The sequence below is a fragment of the Ranitomeya variabilis genome, chromosome 2, assembly GCF_051348905.1.
Source record: "Ranitomeya variabilis isolate aRanVar5 chromosome 2, aRanVar5.hap1, whole genome shotgun sequence".
Taxonomy (NCBI): Eukaryota; Metazoa; Chordata; class Amphibia; order Anura; family Dendrobatidae; genus Ranitomeya; species Ranitomeya variabilis.
In genome coordinates this window covers 991,327,364-991,351,316 of record NC_135233.1, presented here as the reverse complement: position 1 = coordinate 991,351,316, position 23,953 = coordinate 991,327,364, and the positions used below count along the sequence as shown (strand labels likewise).

Below are 23,953 nucleotides of genomic sequence, written 5' to 3'. Positions count from 1 at the left end.
AGGCATTCTATCCATCACACGGGAATTTAGCAGAGCCACGTCATCGTTCTTGGGACAGAGAATTGCATGGGAAGAGGCCCTCTCAACACTGGTTTGGTCATTCTCATCAATTTCAACGCATTGTGCAAAAACATCACTTACGATGCAGTCAGTGTGCAACACGTCTTCTGGTATTTCAATAATGTCTTCTCCAAGGTTGTATTCGTTGCCAAGTTCACCGTTACCAAGTTTAAGAAGCCAGTTGCTGTACTCTGGGACAGAAGATCACATGTTGTTAATTAGTTGGAGTTTATTAAACTGTTTCCAAAGGTCAGCCATTTTTAAGCTGGACTCGATAACATCTGTTCTTGTTCCATTTGGTATGACTGGAAGGCATTGCCTAAAATCTCCAATTACAAAACTTTACCTCCAAACAGAATTTCATTTTTTTCAGCAACATTTGTAGTCATTACTTCACGCAGAAGTCAATTAAGCTCAAAGCGTATTTGGGTGCCATGGTGCACTCGTCAAGTATCAAAAGATTTGCGTTGTTTAACTGTCTTCCTGCAAATGTGTCTTACTTTATTCTGGAAATGGAGATTTCGTTGACTGGAACTGGTATCCCAAAGAGTGAATGGATAGTGCGACCTCCTCGTAAAAGGTTTGCTGCAATACCTGTTGTAGCTGATGGCAATACGACTTTTCCCAACCCTCTAACGTGACGCATTAAAACTTCATAGAGGTATGTTTTACCGCTCCCTCCTGGACCGTCAATAAAAACATTTTGGCCTTGCATCGGCTTGGTTTTCTATAGCGCTCACAATAGTGTCATATGCAACTCGTTGTTGTTCATTTAAGGAGTTTCTCTTCTCTGTTGCCAACAATAATTTGTAAGCTTCGTCATACTCTGGAACTTGAATTGCAGGCTGTGGCAAATTAAAGTCTGAAAACGTTTTTCCATGCAGTAGTAAGACATTTTGGACATCTTGCATGGCATAAGATTCGCAATTTTGACAATTTCCACTTCTGTTGTGAAGACGTAAGCAGTAATCATCAATTATGTGTTCTTTGAAATCTGTCCAAAGTTGAGCCGGATTTGAAGGCGGTCCAAATACGCAGATGTAGGCAAACAATTCACAAAGTTGCTTAGGCATATGTAGGGTAACTGCGTCTTCTGAAGTACGTCTCCACACAGTATCATCCAATAGAAGTCCTAAAGCCAAAGCTGCAGTTAACTGTTTTCAAATCGTCATAACTTGTAGCTCCTTTGACATGCAGTAGTAACAGCAGAAGGCAATATCTTTCTTGATCCTTGACACTAACAGTATACATGCGTCCAATTATTCTGCTAAGTCCTCATTGTCTTGGATTCCAAGTTTTATTCCAAATGTAATGCTCTGGAATCTCTCGATACAAATAGTGCCTTGCGTTTTCGTCACATTGGTTCAGCAAAAACCATTCCATTAATGTTGACGTCGTGCTTAAAGTTTTTGAGACATCTTTGACTTGAGCATCTTCAAAGAAAAAGCTGCTGTTGATTTGGTAAATGAATAGCTAAACGTATAATGGCATGGGACTGTGAATGCAATGGAAACGCAAATATCCTCCAAGCAGCTTCTGGAGCACTCACATATCTTGAGTCAACAAAAGTTGATGATTAATCGTGATTGACTGTTTTCTGTTGTATCTTGACCTAAGCTTTGTCATGCCCCTTTGTAGATGTACTTGAAAAGATATGTTACACTTTTTATTGAAGCACAGATTTCTACGTTGATGTGACAGTTGTAGCGTTTTGATAAGTACGGGTTTTATGGGACTATCCATGAGTTATTTATAATTTTTTTGTTGCGAACAATGTTATCAATGTGTTGTCGCCGGTAGGATGGGTAGCCATCCAAGTCTTTAACAGTGTGCTGTTTGAATTCCTTTGGAAACCCTTTTGTACACTTTCCGTTTTCCATGCATGGACTTTTTGGATTTGCTACACTGCATGGGCCATGAACCATTTGAGAGACTACAATATTATACAGTTCAGGATACTTTTCTTGGTTAGGAATTTCAGCCCACAGTATGTTGTCGATTTCTTCCTCCGTGCGAAACTTGTAATCTGCGTCTAAGATAATTAGTATATGCGCATGTGGGAGACCTCGTTTCTGAAAATCTATAACGTGTACCATTGCTACGACTGTTCCAAAAAGCCCATTTTTTAGGTCTTTCAAAAGGCTGCTGAGTTTCAGTCAAAATATGCGTGCCTGTGTTCAACTTGTTGCCAGGGTTGCAAATTTTCGATAATTTCCGGCCATTTAGGATTACAGGTCATTGTCACAAAAAGGTCAGGTCTTTCATACTTTGTTACTATTGCCATTGCATCTTGATAACGCTGTTGCATGTTGCGGGGGCTACCTTCAAACAACGACTGGAGAATTACTGTTTTTCCAATTGGAATTCCCTTTTGAATTGTTTTTGCAAATGTTCTTGCAGAAAGCAGTAGTCTTCAACTTTAAGTTGTTTTTGGTTCATTCGTATGAAATTTAGACGATTAGCTTCAATTTTAACGTATGCATCGACTAAGTACTGTTGTGTCAGATTCCAACCGTTTAAATTAGAATTCAAGTAATTTCGGACAGAAAGAAGAAAACTGTAGTACTGAAGTTGTGTAATTCTTCTTGAAGTTCCTTGCTGGTGTAGGTTTTCATGCCACCCTTGATCAACTCTTGGAAAGAATAGCGGATACAGAAGAGCATCAAGGTTGCTGTGCAAAATGCTAATTCGTTGTGTCTTAGGAACCAAAGGGTTGTTTTGGTCTGGCTTAAGATGGAGTAATATATCCCTTTGAAAAAGAGGCTCTCCGTTATCGTTTTTAAAAACAACTGCGACCTCACTTACACGTGGTTCGTTGTAAAGTCGGGGATCCTGTTTACGTTCTTGTTTAATGGCCATGACAATAGAAGGCATTTCAGTCCCATTTAGTACAGCCCTCTGTTCCTCCTCAGCTTCGACGTCTTTTAGCATGCAATATGCGGCAGCAAATGGGCTGATTTTTTGTAAATGTACGGCAATTTGGTTCATCAGTTCAGCATCACACTTTTTGTTTTCTTTCAGGTTCATCCTTTGTTCTGTAGCCTCATTTGTATCAAGGATGGATAATTGTGCAAATTTTGATGGTTGTCCTATTTCTGGGTGAAGTGTTCCAGTGCGGTGGAAGATCTGGCCGTGAATTTTAAACCGAATCCAGGGGGCAGTGCCATATTGGCACCAAATGAAGCAAACGTATGAGAACTGTTGATGCTTCTGATATTTTCCATAAAATTTCTACTGTGTTGATGCGTTCCTTTCATCAACTGCTCAAACAGATCTGAGTAGTGAGGTCTTGGTAGCATAACTTTTCCTTTTTGGCAGCACTGAGTAAACTGATTGTCAGATGGTTTTTCATCAATGAAATTCAGACAGTCGTATTTAGAGCAAACTCCATTCATATTCTCACAGTAGTGTTCAATAATTATAGTTTCGTTGTCTGTTACGTAACGTGCAAGTTATTGAATTTTTTGTTGGGCTTGCCTTAGTTGGTAAGAGTATTCGTTTTTTTATGAATTTATCGATCATGTTGTTGTCCGTTTGCCCTAGATTGTGGAGATTCATTCACCCGACGTGGTCTGTGGGATTCCGCATCGTGTTCCTGCCTAGTGGCAGTGTGTTGTGGTGTCTGCTGTTCCCAACGTTGTCTCTGTGAATCAGCTACCTGTACCTGTCGTGTGGTAGTTTATTGTGCTGTCTCCTGTTGGCGACGTTGTCTGTGAGATTCCGCATCCTGGGCTTGTCTGGCTGCAGTTTGTTGAAGTGTCTCTTGCTCTCGACGTTGTCTTGCTGCTGCTTTTCTGTCATCCTCATTGGTGTACTTTCGCTTACGACCCATTGGAAGACAGGAAGCGTAAATCGTGATAGCGTAAGTAAAGTAAATCTGTTCAGCGCGCTGTGACTGTCAGAACGTGTTCAGTGAACGTGACTGAACTACGTGGCACTGTGACTGACTGAACGTGTTCAGTAAACGTGACTGAACTAAGTGGCACTGTAAATGACAGAACTTGTTCAGTAAACGTGACTGAACTACATCACACTGTGACTGACAGAACTTGTCCAGTAAACGTGAGTGAACTATGTGGCACTGTGACTGACAGAACTTGTCCAGTAAAAGTGACTGAACTATATGGCACCGTGACTGACAGAACTTGTACAGTAAACGTGACTGAACTATGTGGCACTGTGACTGACAGAACTTATTCACTTATTCAGTAAACGTGAGTGAACTACGTGGCACTGTGACTGACAGAACTTGTTCAGCAAACGTGACAACTACGTGGCACTGTGACTGACAGAACTTGTCCAGTAAAAGTGACTGAACTACGTGGCACTGTGACTGACAGAACTTGTTCAGTAAACGTGACTGAACTATGTGGCACTGTGACTGACAGAACTTATTCAGTAAACATGAGTGAACTACGTGGCACTGTGACTGACAGAACTTATTGAGTAAACGTGACTGAACTAAGTGGCACTGACTGACAGAACTTGTTCAGTAAACGTGAGTGAACTATGTGGCACTGTGACTGACAGAACTTGTTCAGTAAATGTGAGAACTACCTCGCACTGTGAAGCGGGGTTAAAATCCCGCGCCAATTCGCGGCTGGACTGCGCCTGTCGCTGATTAGTCGCGGGCGGCTGGGGCGACCAATCAGCGACACAGGATTTCCGTTACAGACAGACAGAATTAGACGATTATTTAGTAGACTGGATGGTGGCTGTTATGATCCTAGTGGTAGAGGATCTCAGGAGTTCCAGCTAAGTCCGCAAACACAAAAACCAGCTCATAGGGAGGTGGTAACTTGGCTGACCATATATCTAATCCTAGCACAACAACTAGAAGTAGCCGGGGAACGTACCTACGTTGATTCTAGACGTCTCGCACCAGCCGGAGAACTAACTAACCCTTTCAGAGAAAATAAGACCTCACTTGCCTCAAGAGAAAGGACCCCAAAGTTATAATACAAGCCCCCAACAAATAATAACGGTGAGGTAAGAAGAAAAGACAAACGTAAGAATGAACTAGATTTAGCAAAGAGAGGCCCACTAATTAATAGCAGAAAATAGGAAGGAGACTTATACGGTCAGCAAAAACCCTACAAAAATATCCACGCTGAATATCCAAGAACCCCCGCACCGACTAACGGTGTGGGGGGAGAATATCAGCCCCCTAGAGCTTCCAGCAAAAATCAGGAATCACATTATGAACAAGCTGGAACAAAATAGAAGCAAAGCGAATAAACAAAAATAAGAAAGCAGGACTTAGCTTATCTTGCAAAGAACAGGAGACCAGGAGACAGGAGCAAACAGACAGACTGACTACATCGATTCCAGGCACTAGACTGAGTTTCCAGGAAGTCTAAATAGGAACACCCAAGGCCTAACGAACCAGGTGGGTACCAACCTGGAGAAAGATGATCCAAGTGTAATACCGCTAGTGACCACAAGAGGGAGCCAAGAAATATAGTTCACAACAGTACCCCCCCTTTAAGGAGGGGTCACCGAACCCTCACCAAGACCACCAGGGCGATCAGGATGAGCAGCGTGAAAGGCACGCACCAAATCGGCCGCATGAACATCAGAGGCGACCACCCAGGAATTATCCTCCTGACCATAGCCCTTCCACTTGATCAGATACTGAAGCCTCCGTCTAGAGAGACGAGAATCCAAGATCTTCTCCACCACGTACTCCAACTCGCCCTCAACCAAGACCGAAGCCGGAGGGTCAACAGCAGGAACCACAGGCACAACGTACCGCCGTAACAAAGACCTATGGAACACATTGTGAATGGCAAATGACACCGGAAGATCCAAACAAAAAGACACCGGATTAAGGACTTCCAAAATTTTATAAGGACCAATAAAGCGAGGCTTAAACTTAGGAGAGGAAACCTTCAGAGGGACATACCGAGAAGATAACCAAACATCATAGTTCCGCTCCGCAGGCGAAAATTTCCTAGAAAAAAAAGCACAAGGTCTCATCACAGAGCAACCAGAGCCTTTCTGCGACAAAACAGCCCCTGCACCGATCTCAGAAGCGTCCACTTCAACCAGAAAGGGAAGTGAGACATCAGGCTGGCACAAAACAGGCGCCGAAGTAAACCGGCGCTTCAGCTCCCGGAAAGCCTCCACGGCTGCCGGAGCCCAATTAGCCACATCAGAACCTTTCTTGGTCATATCCGTCAAAGGTTTAACAACGCTAGAGAAATTAGCAATAAAACGACGGTAGAAATTAGCGAAACCCAAGAACTTCTGAAGACTCTTAACAGACGTGGGTTGAGTCCAATCATGAATAGCTCGGACCTTGACTGGGTCCATCTCTACTGTAGAAGGGGAGAAAATGAAACCCAGAAAGGAAACCTTCTGCACTCCAAAGAGACACTTTGAGCCCTTCACAAACAAAGCATTATCACGCAAAACCTGAAACACCATCCTGACCTGCTTTACATGAGAATCCCAATCATCAGAAAAAAACAGAATATCATCCAGATAAACAATCATAAATTTATCTAGATACTTCCGGAAGATGTCATGCATAAAAGACTGAAACACTGAAGGAGCATTAGAAAGCCCAAAAGGCATCACCAAGTACTCAAAATGACCTTCGGGCGTATTAAACGCAGTTTTCCATTTATGTCCCTGTTTAATGCGCACAAGGTTGTACGCACCACGAAGATCTATCTTGGTGAACCACTTGGCACCCTTAATCCGAGCAAACAAGTCCGACAATAGTGGCAAAGGATACTGAAATTTGACCGTGATTTTATTCAGAAGCCGATAGTCTATACAAGGTCTCAAAGACCCGTCTTTCTTGGCTACAAAAAAGAATCCCGCACCAAGAGGGGAAGAGGATGGACGAATATGTCCCTTCTCCAAAGACTCCTTTATATAAGAACGCATTGCGGCATGCTCAGGTACAGATAAATTAAATAATCGTCCTTTAGGAAATTTACTACCAGGAATCAAATCTATAGCGCAGTCACAGTCCCTATGAGGAGGAAGGGCACTGGACCTGGACTCACTGAATACATCCTGATAGTCCAACAAATACTCCGGAACTTCAGAAGGAGTAGAAGAAGCAATAGACACCGACGGGGACTCGCAATGAATTCCCTGACAACCCCAACTTGACACAGACATTGCCTTCCAATCCAAAACTGGATTATGGGTCTGTAACCATGGCAGACCTAAAACGACCAAATCATGCATTTTATGCAGAACAAGAAAACGAATCACCTCCCGATGTTCAGAGTCATACACATGGTCACTTGTGTCCAATACTGCGGTTTATTCTCCGCCAATGGCATAGCATCAATTCCTCTAAGAGGAATAGGATTTTTCAAAAGCTCCAGGACAAAACCACAGCGCTTGGCAAACGACAAGTCCATAAGACTCAGGGCAGCACCTGAATCCACAAATGCCATAACAGGGTAGGAAGACAATGAGCAAATTAGAGTTACAGACAAAATAAACTTAGGATGCAAATTACCAATGGCGACAGGACTAACCATCTTTGTTAGGCGTTTAGAGCATGATGAGATAACATGTGTAGAATCACCACAGTAAAAACACAACCCATTCTGACGTCTATGATTTTGTTGTTCAGTTCTAGTCTGAATTCTATCACATAGCATTGAGTCAGGTGTCCGTTCAGACAACACTGCCAGAGGATTAGCAGATTTACGCTCCCGCAAACGCCGATCTATCTGAATGGCCAGAGCCATAGAATCACTCAGACTTGTAGGAATGGGAAACCCCACCATCACATTCTTAATGGCTTCAGAAAGGCCATTTCTGAAATTTGCGGCCAGAGCACACTCATTCCATTGAGTAACCACGGACCATTTCCGAAATTTTTGGCAATACACTTCAGCCTCATCTTGGCCCTGAGAGATAGCCAGCAACGCTTTTTCTGCCTGAATTTCAAGATTGGGCTCCTCATAAAGCAATCCGAGCGCCAGAAAAAACGCATCAATATTTGCCAATGCCGGATCTCCTGGCGCCAATGAAAAAGCCCAATCCTGAGGGTCACCACGCAAGAAAGAGATAACAATTTTAACTTGCTGAGCTGAGTCTCCAGACGAACGCGGTCTCAAAGATAGAAACAATTTACAATTATTCCTAAAATTCCCAAATTTAAATCGATCACCAGAGAAAAGCTCAGGAATAGGTATCTTAGGCTCTGACATAGGACTACTAATAACAAAATCCTGAATGCCCTGCACTCGTGCAGCAAGCTGATCCACACTAGTAATCAGAGTCTGAACATTCATGTCTGCAGCAGAGCTTCAAGCCACTCAGAGGAAAAAGGGGAAGAAGAAAAAAAAACAAAAACCTCAGAACTTCTTTTCTTTTAATCCCGCTTCTGCAATGCAATAAATATTCACTTTAGGCCTGGAATACTGTTATGATCCTAGTGGTAGAGGATCTCAGGAGTTCCAGCTAAGTCCGGAAACACAAAAACCAGCTCATAGGGAGGTGGTAACTTGGCTGACCGTATATCTAATCCTAGCACAACAACTAGAAGTAGCCGGGGAACGTACCTACGTTGATTCTAGACGTCTCGCACCAGCCGGAGAACTAACTAACCCTTTCAGAGAAAATAAGACCTCACTTGCCTCAAGAGAAAGGACCCCAAAGTTATAATACAAGCCCCCAACAAATAATAACGGTGAGGTAAGAAGAAAAGACAAACGTAAGAATGAACTAGATTTAGCAAAGAGAGGCCCACTAATTAATAGCAGAAAATAGGAAGGAGACTTATACGGTCAGCAAAAACCCTACAAAAATATCCACGCTGAATATCCAAGAACCCCCGCACCGACTAACGGTGTGGGGGGAGAATATCAGCCCCCTAGAGCTTCCAGCAAAAATCAGGAATCACATTATGAACAAGCTGGAACAAAATAGAAGCAAAAGCGAATAAACAAAAATAAGAAAGCAGGACTTAGCTTATCTTGCAAAGAACAGGAGACCAGGAGACAGGAGCAAACAGACATAGACTGACTACATCGATTCCAGGCACTAGACTGAGTTTCCAGGAAGTCTAAATAGGAACACCCAAGGCCTAACGAACCAGGTGGGTACCAACCTGGAGAAAGATGATCCAAGTGTAATACCGCTAGTGACCACAAGAGGGAGCCAAGAAATATAGTTCACAACAGGTGGCCTGATTCTAACGCATTGGGTATTCTAGAATATGTACCGTATTTTTCGGACTATAAGACGCACCGGACTATAAGGCGCACCCAGCTTTTAGAGGTGGAAAATAGGGAAAAAAATATTTGAAGCAAAAAAAATGTGGTAAAATATTTAATAACATAAATAACATACTATTATATGTGGTGTTATTATATATAATAGTATGTTATTATTTTGGAAGCTGCGGGACCAGTGTGGTGTCTGTGAAGTACGATATGAAGACGCTAGAGGGTGAGTATAAGGGCTCATTTCCACATGCGAGGCACACGTCCGTATCTCGCATGTGGAAACCAAGCTCTGGCGGCGGCACTTTGGAGCGGAGCTGTGCAGCTCCATGTGTTCCTATGCGGCCGCACGCTCCGCTCTGGAGTGCCGGCTCCACAGCTTGGTTTCCACATGCGAGATACGGACGTGTGCCTCGCATGTGGAAATGAGCCCTAAGAATGGGTGCACAGGGCTTATAGTGAAAGCACCACTCCAGCACTGCAAAATAACACTGGAGTGCTGCTTTAAAATCCCATGGGAGAACTATAACTCCCAGCATGTCCTGCAGATCCTATGACATGCTGGGAGTTATAGTTCACCAAAGGAGTGGCAGAGTGCTTTATTGTGTTTTGTAAAGACTGACCTCTTAATTGTGGCAGCCAGCCACACTGTGGTGAGGTAAAAGCTGGAGCATCCCATGGCTGCACACACAGAGCCCTCCCTGTTGTTGTTGCCTTTCCAAAGCGCAGGACATAAGAGGAAGCTGCAGATTCTAGGTGGGAGTCTGAAGGACCTGTGATGATGTCAGAAGAGGGAGGGCTCTGAGCTGCCATGTGATGCTCCAGCCCGCCCATTTCTGACATCACACAGGTCCTCCCTGTGCACCAGACAGCTCAGCGTCCAGCACAGGCAGGTATGCAGCGATCTCCTGGCCCCTGCTGCTGCCTCCTCCTCCCCCGGACACACAGATTCTCCCCGGAATCAGTGCTGGGGAAACTGTGTCGCTGCTTAAGTGCAGTATTCATTTGCTGCTCCCGGCTCACCGCTCAGCTGATCGGTGGGCGGGGAGCAGCTAATAAATATTCACTGCACTTAATCAGCGGAGCCATGTGCTTTCCCCAGCAGCTGATTCCGGGCAGCGGGGACATCCTGAAGTGGGATAACAGTGCGATCCCACTCGCTGCTGCCCCCCTCCCCACATGCTATATCCGTACTATAAGACGCACCCCACACTTTCCTCCCAAATTTGGAGGAAAAAAAGTGCGTCTTATAGTCCAAAAAATACGGTATGTAGTTTATTTATGAAGTTTTCAGAATAATGCAATTTATACACAGGATTCGGCCGGCCGGACGCAACCAATTAGCGAAGCGTAGTTCAAATTCCGCGCCAATTCGCGGGCGGACTGCGCCGGTCGCCGATTGTTCGCGGCCGGGCGTGACCAATCAGTGAAGCCAGGGCCGGCTCCAGGTTTTTAAGGGCCCCGGGCGAAAGTCTCAGTGGGCCCTCCTCTTTAACACATACCACGATTCATGATGCACAGATACAGCAGAGAAATATAGCACAGCCAAGTAGCATATAACACAGCCCACGTAGTATATAGCACAGCCACGTAGTATATATAGCACAGCCACGTAGTATATATAGCACAGCCCACGTAGTAAATAGCACAGCCCACGTAGTAAATAGCACAGCCCACGTAGTAAATAGCACAGCCCACGTAGTAAATAGCACAGCCCACGTAGCAAATAGCACAGCCCACGTAGTAAATAGCACAGCCCACGTAGCAAATAGCACAGCCCACGTAGTAAATAGACACATAGTATATTGCCCAGCCACGTAATAAATTGCACAGCCACGTAATATATTGCACAGCCACGTAATATATTGCACAGCCACGTAATATATTGCACAGCCACGTAATATATTGCACAGCCACGTAATATATTGCACAGCCACGTAATATATTGCACAGCCACGTAATATATTGCACAGCCACGTAATATATTGCACAGCCACGTAATATATTGCACAGCCACGTAATATATTGCACAGCCACGTAATATATTGCACAGCCACGTAATATATTGCACAGCCACGTAATATATTGCACAGCCATAGTATATTGCACAGCCACATAGTATATTGCACAGCCACGTAGTATATAACACTGCCCATGCAGTATATAACACAGGCCACGTAGTATAGAGCACAGCCACGTAATATATTGCACAGCCACGTAATATATTGCACAGCCACGTAATATATTGCACAGCCACGTAATATATTGCACAGCCACATAATATATTGCACAGCCACGTAATATATTGCACAGCCACATAATATATTGCACAGCCACGTAATATATTGCACAGCCACGTAATATATTGCACAGCCACGTAATATATTGCACAGCCACGTAATATATTGCACAGCCACGTAATATATTGCACAGCCACGTAATATATTGCACAGCCACGTAATATATTGCACAGCCATAGTATATTGCACAGCCACATAGTATATTGCACAGCCACGTAGTATATAACACTGCCCATGCAGTATATAACACAGGCCACGTAGTATAGAGCACAGCGATGTAGTATATTGCCCAGCCACGTAATATATACCACAGCCACGTAATATATACCACAGCCACGTAGTATATAGCACAGCCCACATAGCATATAGCACAGAGATGTAGTATATAACACAGCCCACGCAGTATCTTAGGCTACGTTCACATTTGCGTTGTGCGCCGCAGCGTCGTCCCCGCAACGCACAACGCAAACAAAAACGCAGTTGCGTTTTGAACAAAAAACGCTGCGTTTTGCGCCGCATGCGTTGTTTTTGCATTGAGTCATTCTTCATCCCCCCCCCAAAGTCTAGACAATGTTTTGCATTTTTTTATTGGAAAACGCATGCGTCGTACAACGCACCACGACGCAACTACTTGCGTCGTCTGCGTTGTCAATACAAGTCAATGGGAAAAAAGGCGCATCGACGACGCAAGCGTTTTTTAAAAAGTCTGCGCCGCGCAAAAAATGCAACATGTTGCGTTTGCCGCGCCCTGACAGGTGCGCCCTTACGCCGCATGCGGCGTACAACGCACCAAAACGCATGACAACGCATGTACATGCGGCGCCATGCGGCCCCAATGTTAAAGATAGGGCCGCACGACGCATGCGTTTTGTTGCGGCGACGACGCTGCAGCGCACAACGCAAATGTGAACGTAGCCTAACACAGCCCAAGTAGTATATAGCAATGTGGGCACCATTATCCCTGTTAAAAAAAGAATTCAAATCAAAAATAGTTATATACTCGGTGCTCGAGGTGCAGCGGTGCTCCAGGTGCGCCGAACGTCTGTGGAGAAAATCTGATCTACCCGAAGATTTCATCCATTATAAGTTCATGCTAAAAACATACAACTCTGCCCTTCACCTCTCCAAACAAACCTATTTCAACACCCTCATCACCTCGCTGTCCAATAACCCTAAACGTCTCTGACACTTTCCAGTCCCTACTCAACCCAAGAGAGCAGGCCCCAATCACAGATCTCCGCGCTGACGATCTGGCCAATTACTTCAAAGAAAAAATTGACCACATTCGACAGGAAATCACCTCCCAATCTCTTCATACCATGCACTGTCCTCCCTCCCTCCCTCACTGCATCTAGTTCACTCTCTGACTTTGAACCAGTTACAGAAGAAGAAGTAAGCAGGCTCCTTGCATCTTCTCGCCTGACCACTTGCACCAGTGACCCCATTCCGTCACATCTCCTCCAGTCCCTTTCCCCGGCTGTCACCTCTCACCTAACAAAAATATTCAACCTTTCCCTCACTTCCGGTATTTTTCCCTCCTCATTTAAGCATGCCATCATACATCCATTACTTAAAAAACCTCCCTCGACCAAAATTGTGCCGCTAATTATAGACCTGTCTCTAATCTTCCCTTCATCCCTAAACTCCTCGAACGCCTGGTCCACTCTCGTCTTACCCGCTATCTCTCAGATAACTCTCTTCTCGACCCTCTTCAATCTGGTTTCCGCTCTTTACACTCTACTGAAACTGCCCTCACTAAAGTCTCTAATGACTTATTAACAGCTAAATCTAATGGTCACTACTCCATGCCAATTCTCTTGGATCTCTCTGCAGCATTCGATACTGTGGATCATCAGCTCCTCCTCACTATGCTCCGCTCCATCGGCATCAAGGACACCGTTATCTCTTGGTTCTCCTCCTATCTCTCTTCTCTTAGTATACTGCCCCTATTGGACAAACAATCAGTAGATTTGGGTTCCAGTACCATCTCTATGCTGACGAAACCCAATTATACACCTCTTCTCCTGTTATCACGCCGACCTTTTTAGAAAACACCAGTGATTGTCTTACCGCTGTCTCTAACATCATGTCCTCCCTCTATCTGAAACTGAACCTGTCAAAAACTGAACTCCTCGTGTTCTCTCCCTCTACTAACCTACCTTTGCCTGACATTGCCATCTCCGTGTGCGGTTCCACCATTACTCCAAAGCAACATGCCCGCTGTCTTGGGGTCATCCTTGATTCCGAGCTTTCATTCACCCCCCACATCCGATCACTGGCTCACTCTTATCTGCATCTCAAAAACATTTCTAGAATTCGCCCTTTTCTTACTTTCGACTCTGCAAAAACTCTTACTGTCTCACTTATTCATTCTCGTCTGGACTACTGTAACTCTCTACTAATCGGCCTCCCTCTTACCAAACTCTCCCCGCTCCAATCTGTCCTGAATGCTGCTGCCAGGATCATATTCCTCACCAACCGTTACACCGATGCCTCTACCTTGTGCCAGTCATTACACTGGCTACCCATCCACTCCAGAATCCAGTACAAAACTACTACCCTCATCCACAAAGCACTCTATGGCTCATAACCACCCTACATCTCCTCTCTGGTCTCAGTCTACCACCCTACCCGTGCCCTCCGCTCCACTAATGATCTCAGGTTAGCATCCTCAATAATCAGAACCTCCCACTCCCGTCTCCAAGACTTTACACGTGCTGTGCCGATTCTTTGGAATGCACTACCTAGGTTAATACGATTAATCCCCAATCCCCACAGTTTTAAGCGTGCCCTAAAAACTCATTTGTTTAGACTGGCCTACCGCCTCAACGCATTAACCTAACTATCCCTGTGTGGCCTATTAAAAAAAAACAAAAAAAAAAAAAACAATCAGGTTCCTCGCATCATGTTCTCATACACTTTATGCAGTTAATAGCACTCTGTGTCTGTACTGCTACATACTTAGGCAGTTAACTGGTTCATGCAGCTTTACATGAACACCCGAGCCTTACACTATGGCTGGTCCAAACAACTAAATCAATTGTTACCATCCCCACCTCTCATGTCTCCCCTTTTCCTCATAGTTTGTAAGCTTGCGAGCAGGGCCCTCATTCCTCCTGGTATCTGTTTTGAACTGTGATTTATGTTATGCTGTAATGTCTATTGTCTGTACAATTCCCCTCTATAATTTGTAAAGCGCTGCGAAATATGTTGGCGCTATATAAATAAAAATTATTATTATATAGTCACCTTACCTTCCGTCGGCCCCCCGGATCCAGCCCAGGCGTTTACCGATGCTCCTCGCGATGCTCCGGTCCCAAGAGTGCATTGCGGTCTCGCGAGATGATGATATAGCGGTCTCGCGAGACCGCAATGCATGGACCGGTCATCGGAGCGTCGCGAGGAGCGGGAAAGGCCTGGGCTGGATCCGGGGGGGCCGACGGAGGGTGAGTATATAATGATTTTTTATTTTTTTAAAATTATTTTTAACATTAGATCTTTCTACTATTGATGCTGCATAGGCAGCATTAATAGTAAAAAGTTGGTCACAGGGTTAATAGCAGCATTAACGGAGTGCGTGACACCGCGGCATAGCGCGGTCAGTTAACGCTGCCATTAACCCTGTGTGAGCGCTGACTGGAGGGGAGTATGGAGCGGGCACTGACTGCAGGGGAGTAGGGAGCGGCCATTTTGCCGCCGGACTGTGCCCGTCGCTGATTGGTCGTGGCCGTTTTGCCGCGACCAATCAGCGACTTGTAATTGTGGCCCGATTCTAACGCATCGGGTATTCTAGAATATGCATGTCCCCGTAGTATATGGACAATGATGATTCCAGAATTCGCGGCAGACTGTGCCCGTCGCTGATTGGTCGAGGCAACCTTTATGACATCGTCGCCATGGCAACCATTATGACATCTACGTCGATACTGTGCCCGTCGCTGATTGGTCGAGGTCCAGGCGGCCTCGACCAATCAGAGACGTGGGATTTCCAGGACAGACAGAAAAACCCTTAGACAATTATATATATAGATAACAATACTGCAGTACGTACAATTGGAGGTGGTGCAGGTGCAGGAGCGGGAATTGGAACATTTGCAGGTCTGCTGCGACCTGCCTGTTGCTGCTGCTGTTGCAATTTTTTCATTTGCCTGGCCTCTTCCTGTTGAATCTCAAGGAGAGATTTGGTGTTAATGGGTGGCTTGACTGCATTGCCCCAACCAGGAGTCTTCTGCTGCTGTTGCTGCTGCTGCTGCTGCATAGACTTCAACTCTTGCTGTAGTCGCCTTTGCTGTATTATATAAAAGGAAAACTGTAACATTACTCTATATGACTGGCTTATCAGATATCTCATGTATAATTATATATAATATGGATATCAGTTGCATAATCAAAATGTCAGCATTAATAACAGGTATGCAAAATTTGGGTTAACAACAATTTTTTTAAATCCCATGACTGATTCTTATGTTTCTTTATGTCCGATTTAAAAAAAGGCTTCTATTTTGAACCATCAAGTATGGATTTTGCCCACGGTGACGCCCACCCTGATGACCTCATGGACCAACCCACCCTGATGACATCATGGATCGGCTCATTGGCTAGCTCATTGCCCAACCCACTAATCAATGGAATACATCCGATCACTCCCATTTTAGAGCTAACCGAGCCCCCTTACAGGAACTATATAAACTTGTGTTCTGACTGAATAAAGCCCCTTGGAGCTGAGCCATCGATTGATCAAGGAGAGTTTACATCCGACTGTGTTGTCTGATGTTATTTCTTTAGTGCGCACCTGATCAATATCCAATTAGGCCAGGAGTAGGCAACTAAGTGAACATTTCTTATTTTTCAACCTAACACCGTCATCATGTTAACGTTCCATCTACCTTGGCATCATCGTTCCATCTCCTTATCCTGACAAAATCTTTCTCCTTGCTCATCGCTAATTAGCACCAAGGTTTTCAGGAAAGTAGTCCAAATGAGAATGTAAAAATGTCACTTTAAATTCATTAGAAAGCCCAAGGCTTTGAAAAATTTCAGCCTGTTCTCCACAATGGACTTAAATTTTCGATCTTTGTTATTACCTAGAAATTTCTTCACAACTTCATTAAAAAAAAAAATCCCAATCCTTTTACTCAACCACTTTCATTTTTGTTTCACAAACATTGTCCTTCATGAGTTTTTATATATCTAGAGCCACAAAAACAGGATTTTTGGTTACTCACAGTCAAATCTGTTTCTCAGAGCCTTCACTGGGGGACACAGGAAACTACGGGTGTATGCTGCTGCCATTTAGGAGGCTAACACTATGTACAAAAAAAGTTAGCTCCTCCTCTGCAGTGTACACCCCACCGACCGGCACTAGGTTAATCAGTTAGTGAGAAAGCAGTAGGAAGCAACAAGTAAAAGATACAAACAACTCAAACTTTAACAATATAACACAGTAATCAGAGATGATAAACATGGGAGGATGCTGTGTCCCCCCAATGAAGGCTCCAAGAAAGATTGTACGGTGAGTACCGTATATACTCGAGTATAAGCCGAGATTTTCAGCCCAAATTTTTGGGCTGAAAGTGCCCCTCTCGGCTTATACTCGAGTCATGATCGGTGGTGGGGTCGGCGGGTGAGCACTGTCATATACTCACCTAGTCCTGGCGATCCTGTCGCTCCCCCTGCCTGTCACACTGTCTTCGGTGCCGCAGCCTCTTCCCCTGAGCGGTCACGTGGGACCGCTCATTAGAGAAATGAATAGGCGGCTCCACCTCCCATAGGGGCGGAGCCGCATAATTCATTTCTCTAATCAGCGGTGCCGGTGACCGCTGACAGAGGAAGAGGCTGCGGCACCGAAGACAGGCAGGGGGAAGGAGCGGGACGCCGGGAGCAGGTAAGTATGACATATTCACCTGTCCTCGTTCCACACGCCGGGCGTCGCCATCTTCCCGGCGTCTCTCCGCTCTGACTGTTCAGGCAGAGGGCGCGATGACGCATATAGTGTGCGCGCCGCCCTCTGCCTGATCAGTCAGTGCGGAGAGACGCCGGGAAGATGGCGCCGAGGAGCTGCAAGCAAGAGAGGTGAGTATGTGGTTTTTTTTTTAATTGCAGCAGCAGCAACAGCTATGGGGCAATAATGGACGGTGCAGAGCACTATATGGCACAGCTATGGGGCAACGGTGCAGAGCACTATATGGCACAGCTATGGGGCAACGGTGCAGAGCACTATATATATATATGGCACAGCTATGGGGCAATGGTGCAGAGCATTATATGGCACAGCTATGAGGCAACGGTGCAGAGCACTATATGGCACAGCTATGGGGCAATGGTGCAGAGCACTATATATATATGGCACAGCTATGGGGCAATGGTGCAGAGCACTATATGGCACAGCTATGGGGCAACGGTGCAGAGCACTATATGGCACAGCTATGGGGCAACGGTGCAGAGCACTATATGGCACAGCTATGGGGCAATGGTGCAGAGCACTATATGGCACAGCTATGGGGCAACGGTGCAGAGCACTATATGGCACAGCTATGGGGCAACGGTGCAGAGCACTATATATATATATGGCACAGCTATGGGGCAATGGTGCAGAGCACTATATGGCACAGCTATGAGGCAACGGTGCAGAGCACTATATGGCACAGCTATGGGGCAACGGTGCAGAGCACTATATGGCACAGCTATGGGGCAATGGTGCAGAGCACTATATGGCACAGCTATGGGGCAATGGTGCAGAGCACTATATGGCACAGCTATGGGGCAACGGTGCAGAGCACTATATATATATATGGCACAGCTATGGGGCAATGGTGCAGAGCACTATATGGCACAGCTATGAGGCAACGGTGCAGAGCACTATATGGCACAGCTATGGGGCAATGGTGCAGAGCACTATATGGCACAGCTATGGGGCAATAATGGACGGTGCAGAGCACTATATGGCACAGCTATGGGGCAATGGTGCAGAGCACTATATGGCACAGCTATGGGGCAATGGTGCAGAGCATTATATATATGGCACAGCTATGGGGCAACGGTGCAGAGCACTATATGGCACAGCTATGGGGCAACGGTGCAGAGCATTATATATATGGCACAGCTATGGGGCAACGGTGCAGAGCATTATATATATGGCACAGCTATGGGGCAACGGTGCAGAGCATTATATATATGGCACAGCTATGGGGCAACGGTGCAGAGCATTGTATATATGGCACAGCTTTATGTGGAGTATCTATGGGGCAATGGTGCAGAGCATTGTATATATGGCACAGCTTTATGTGGAGCATCTATGGGGCCATAATGAACGGTGCAGAGCATTATATGTGGCACAGCTTTATGTGGAGCATCTATGGGGCCATAATGAACGGTATGGAGTATCTATTTTTTATTTTGAAATTCACCGGTACCTGCTGCATTTTCCACCCTAGGCTTATACTCGAGTCAATAAGTTTTCCCAGTTTTTTGTGGCAAAATTAGGGGGGTCGGCTTATACTCGGGTCGGCTTATACTCGAGTATATACGGTAACTAAAAATCCTGTTTTCTCTATCGCTTCATTGGGGGGACACAGGAAATCATGGGACGTCCCAAAGCAGTCCCTGGGGAGGGAAGAAAAGAAACTCCATTCAGGGCAGAGAACTCACCACTGCCCCCTGCAAGATCCTTCTACCTAGGCTGGCGTCCGCCAAAGCGTAAAAACTCATACTTTTATTAATCAAATGAGTTGCCGAATGAATTGAAAATCTAGTCCAGACATTGAAAAGGTTCGAAAAAGATTTTTATTTGAAATAATAATTTTCTCCTTCAAGCTTTGCTTTCGTCAAATAATGCTCCCTTTGCAGTAATTACAGCATTGCAGACCTTTGGCATTTTAGCAGTTAATTTGCTGAGGTAATCTGGAGAAATGTCACCCCATGCTTCCAGAAGCCCCTCTCACAAGCTGGTTTGGCTTGATGGGCACTTTTTGTGCACCATACGGTCAAGCTGCTTCCACAACAGCTCAATGAGATCTGGTGACTGCGCTGGCCACTCCATTACAGATAGAATACCAGCTGCCGGCTTCTTCCCTAAATAGTTCTTGCATAATTTGGAGGTGTGCTTTGGGTCATTGTCCTGTTGTAGGGTGAAATTGGCTCCAATCAAGCGCTGTCCACAGGGTATGGCATGGCGTTGCAAAATGGAGTGAAAGCCTTCCTTATTCAAAATCCCTTTTACCTTGTACAAATCTCCCACTTTACCAGCACCAAAGCAGCCCCAGACCATCACATTGCCTCCACCATGCTTGACAGATGGCGTCAGGCACTCTTCCAGCATCTTTTCAGGTGTTCTGCGTCTCACAAATGTTCTTCTGTGTGATCCAAACACCTCAAATTTGGATTCGTCTGTCCGTAACACTTTTTTCCAATCTTCCTCTGTCCAATGTCTGTGTACTTTTACCCATATTAATCTTTTCCTTTTATTAGCCAGTCTCAGATATGGCTCTTTGCCACTCTGCCCTAAAGGCCAGCATCCCGGAGTCGCCTCTTCACTGTAGACATTGACACTGGCGTACTATTTAATGACATTGCCAGTTGAGGACCTGTGAGGCGTCGATTTCTCACACTACAAACTAACGTACTTGTCTTGCTGCTCAGTTGTGCAGCGGGGCCTCCCACTTCTCTTTCTGCTCTGGTTAGAGCCTGTTTGTGATCTCCTCTGAAGGGAGTAGCAAACACCGTTGTAGGAAATCTTCAGTTTCTTAGCAATTTCTCGCATGGAATAGCCTTCATTTCTAAGAACAAGAATAGACTGTCGAGTTTCACATGAAAGTTCTTTTTTTCTGGCCGTTTTGAGAGTTTAATGGAACCAACAAATGTAATGCTCCAGATTCTCAACTAGCTCAAATGAAGGTCAGGTTTATAGGTTCTCTAATCAGCCAAACTGTTTTCAGCTGTGCTAACATACTTGCACAAGGGTTTTCAAGGGTATTCTAACCATCCATTAGCCTTCTTACACAGTTAGCAAACACAAAGTACCATAAGAACACTGGAGTGATGGTTGTTGGAAATGGGCCTCTATACACCTATGAAGATATTGCATTACAAACCAGACGTTTGCAGCGAGAAGTCATTTACCTGGTTAGCTTCATTGGAAAAGCTGAAGCCAGAGCACAGGGTGGGGGTGGGGCAGAAGCCAGAGCACAGGGTGTGGGGGGGGGGGGTCGCTGAAGCCAGAGCACAGGCAGGGTGGGGGGGGGCTGAAGCCAGAGCACAGGCAGGGTGGGGGGGGGCTGAAGCCAGAGCACAGGCAGGGTGGGGGGGGGCTGAAGCCAGAGCACAGGCAGGGTGGGGGGGGGCTGAAGCCAGAGCACAGGGTGGGGGTGGGGGGGGCTGAAGCCAGAGCACAGGGTGGGGGGGGCTGAAGCCAGAGCACAGGGTGGGGGTGGGGGCTGAAGCCAGAGCACAGGGTGGGTGGGGGGTCTGAAGCCAGAGCACAGGGTGGGGGGGGGCTGAAGCCACAGCACAGGGTGGTGGTGGGGGGGCTGAAGCCAGAGCACGGGGTGGGTGGGGGCTGAAGCCAGAGCACAGGGTGGGGGGGGGGGGGCTGAAGCAGATCCAGGTTCTATTATAGCAGCACTTATAAGCTCTAAAGCAGATTTTCAGGGAGTGCTCCCCTGATAGACTGAAGAGGTGCCCAGTAATCTAAGCAACGAGCACCACCATACAACTACAAATTCAACAGATAGTACTACCAATCAGTGGCCATCTACATAGGCACAATATCACCCTGCAGATTACACAAGAGTAACCTCCCAAATGATGGCTGTAGTCTCCGCTACAACTGTCAATCCAGAGAGGGTGAAAGGGGCAGTGGAGGACTCAGAGCAGAGAGCCCAGGATGAGGGGAACATGATGAGAACATAACATTTACCACCAAAATGTACAACAGATTTAAATTACATTAGAAAGCTACACAAGGACTATGGTCCGTCTACACACTACAGGACACGCACCTCTTCCTGATTTTGTCTCTCTCTCTCCTCCTCGAGCTTCTGTATCTCGGCCAAAGACAACGCTGATGGAGATGCTCCTGGATTCACCTGCTGCCCCCATGTGGATGAAGACGGTAACTGAAACACAGAAATAACATACAGTACTCTGCAATCCTATAAACCTCACAGATATGGCAGTATTTCTTCACAATTCACATCTCTTTACAGACATCCACTTTGCAAGCAATCCTAAAGCACTCCACCCATCTCTAACCAGCTATAACTCCATCAGGATTCCTCTATTCTGCTTCTCCGCTCACCAGAGCCAATGGAAACCTGGCAGGACTGGATTATGGGACACACCAAAGCTTAGATAAAATTAAACAGGAAACTACCTCATAAGAATTAAACTTTCATAATGACGTACTGATCCCAATCTATCTACATTTTGTGACAAAAGGCAGATTACCTACTTATATATAGTCATGGCCGAAAGAGTTGGCAGCCTTCACATTGTTCCAGAAAGTGAAGTATTTCTCCCAGAAAATTGCAATTACACGTTTTGCTATACATATTTTTATTTCCTTTGTGTGAAACACCACAAAAAAACTGAGTAAAAAAAAAAAAAAAAAAAAAAAAAGAAAAGAAGGCAAATTGAACATAATTTCAAATAAAATCTCAAAAATGGTCTGGACAAAATAGTTGGCACCCTCAACTTAATATTTGGTTGCACACCCTTTGGAATAAATCTCTTCCTATGACCATCAAAAAGCTTCTTACATCTCTCAGATGGAATTCTAGACCACCCTTCTTTTGCAAACTGCTCCAGGTCTCTCATATTTGAAGGCGCCTTCTCCCATCAGCAAATGTAAGATCTCTCCACAGGTGTTCAATGGGATTTAGATCCGGACTCATTGCTGGCCACTTCAGAACTCTCCTGTTCTTTGTTTCCATCTATTTCTGGGGGCATCGTGAAGTATGTTTGGGGTCATTGTCCTGCTGGAAGACCCATGACCTAGGACGCAAACACAGCTGTCTGACGCTGGGCACTACATTGCACCCCAAAATCCATTGTGTAATCGTCAGATTTCACGATGCCTTGCACACAATGACAAAAAGACTGACGGGCACTTCTAAGCTAATGAGAACAGGTGCAAACTAGGAGCAGCTACCTCCATATACAATAAACAAAAAAAAATTGAATTGGCCAAATTATGTGCTAAGAGGCTCATGTTTTCCTAGTATCCAGAAGCAGTACTGCTATACATATATTTCATACTGACATGCTTTAGCACTACCGAGTGCAATTTTGTTTATTGCACAGTCAAGGCACCCAGTACCAGAAGTAGCAAAACAACCCCAAAACAACTTTGAACCTCCACCATATTTGACTGTATGTACTATGTTATTTTCTTTGTTGGCCTCATTCTGTTTTCGGTACACAGTAGAATCATGTGCTATATAAAAAATGTCTATTTTGGGCTTATCTGTCCACAAGACGCTTTCCCAGAAGGATTTGGTCTTGCTCACATACATTTTGACAAACTGCAGTCTAGCTTTTTATGTGTGTGTCAGCAATAGGGTCCTCCTGTGTCTCCTGCCATAGCATTTCATTTCATTCAAATGTCTACAGATAGGGTGCATCAATGTCAGTGCGAACGGAGCTTGCAGAACAGCTTGAATTTCTTTGGGACTTGATTAGGGCTGCTTATCCAGCATCTGGACTATCATGTGTTGCAAACTTTCATCAACTGTTCTCTGTCGTCCACGTCTAGGGCGAGTAACTACAGTGCCATGGGTAATATAAACTTCTTGGTGTTGTTGCGCACCGTGGACAAAGGGACATCAAGATCTCTGGAGATGGACTTGTAACCTTGGGATTGTTGATATTGTTCAACAATTTTGTATCTTAAGTCCTCAGACAGTTCTCTTCTTCTCTTTCTGTTCTCCATGCTTAGTGTGGCACACACAGACACACAATGCAAATACTGAGTCCACTTCTCTTTTTATCTGGTTTCAGGTGTGGGTTTCATATTGCCCACACATGTTACTTGCTACAGATGAGTTTGCACAAGCTTGAAACAAAGTTGTTTACTCACAATTTTGGAAAAGTATCAACAATTTTGTCCGGTCCATTTTTGGGGTTGTGTGTGAAATTATGTCCAATTTCCTTTTTTTCTGTTTTTTTGTGTTGTTCCAATATACACAAAGGAAATAAATGTGTATAACTAACAAAACATGTGTCATTGCAATAATTTTCTGGGAGAAATACGCACCTAGGATTTAGAGGAAAAAACAATATATATATTTAGCCAAAATAAGTGTGATAAAACATTTAATAAAATAAAAAAAATATTATTTTAACAATATAGACTCAACAGCAGCATTGTAAGTAACATGAACCATGTTTCTGAAT

The 23,953-nt window shown here is 45.0% G+C and overlaps 1 protein-coding gene across 9 annotated transcripts in view; it reads right to left on the bottom strand.

Moving 5' to 3' along the window:
- Positions 1–23,953, bottom strand: part of GIGYF2 (GRB10 interacting GYF protein 2) — a 198,978-nt gene that overhangs the window by 26,001 nt on the left and 149,024 nt on the right. For all 9 annotated transcript variants that reach the window (XM_077291043.1, XM_077291039.1, XM_077291041.1 and 6 more), the window contains 2 exons: positions 21,559–21,675; positions 15,615–15,851 (listed from right to left, as the gene is read on the bottom strand). In XM_077291043.1, the coding sequence (XP_077147158.1) occupies positions 15,615–15,851; positions 21,559–21,675 (354 nt within the window). The remainder of the gene's footprint in view (positions 1–15,614; positions 15,852–21,558; positions 21,676–23,953) is intronic.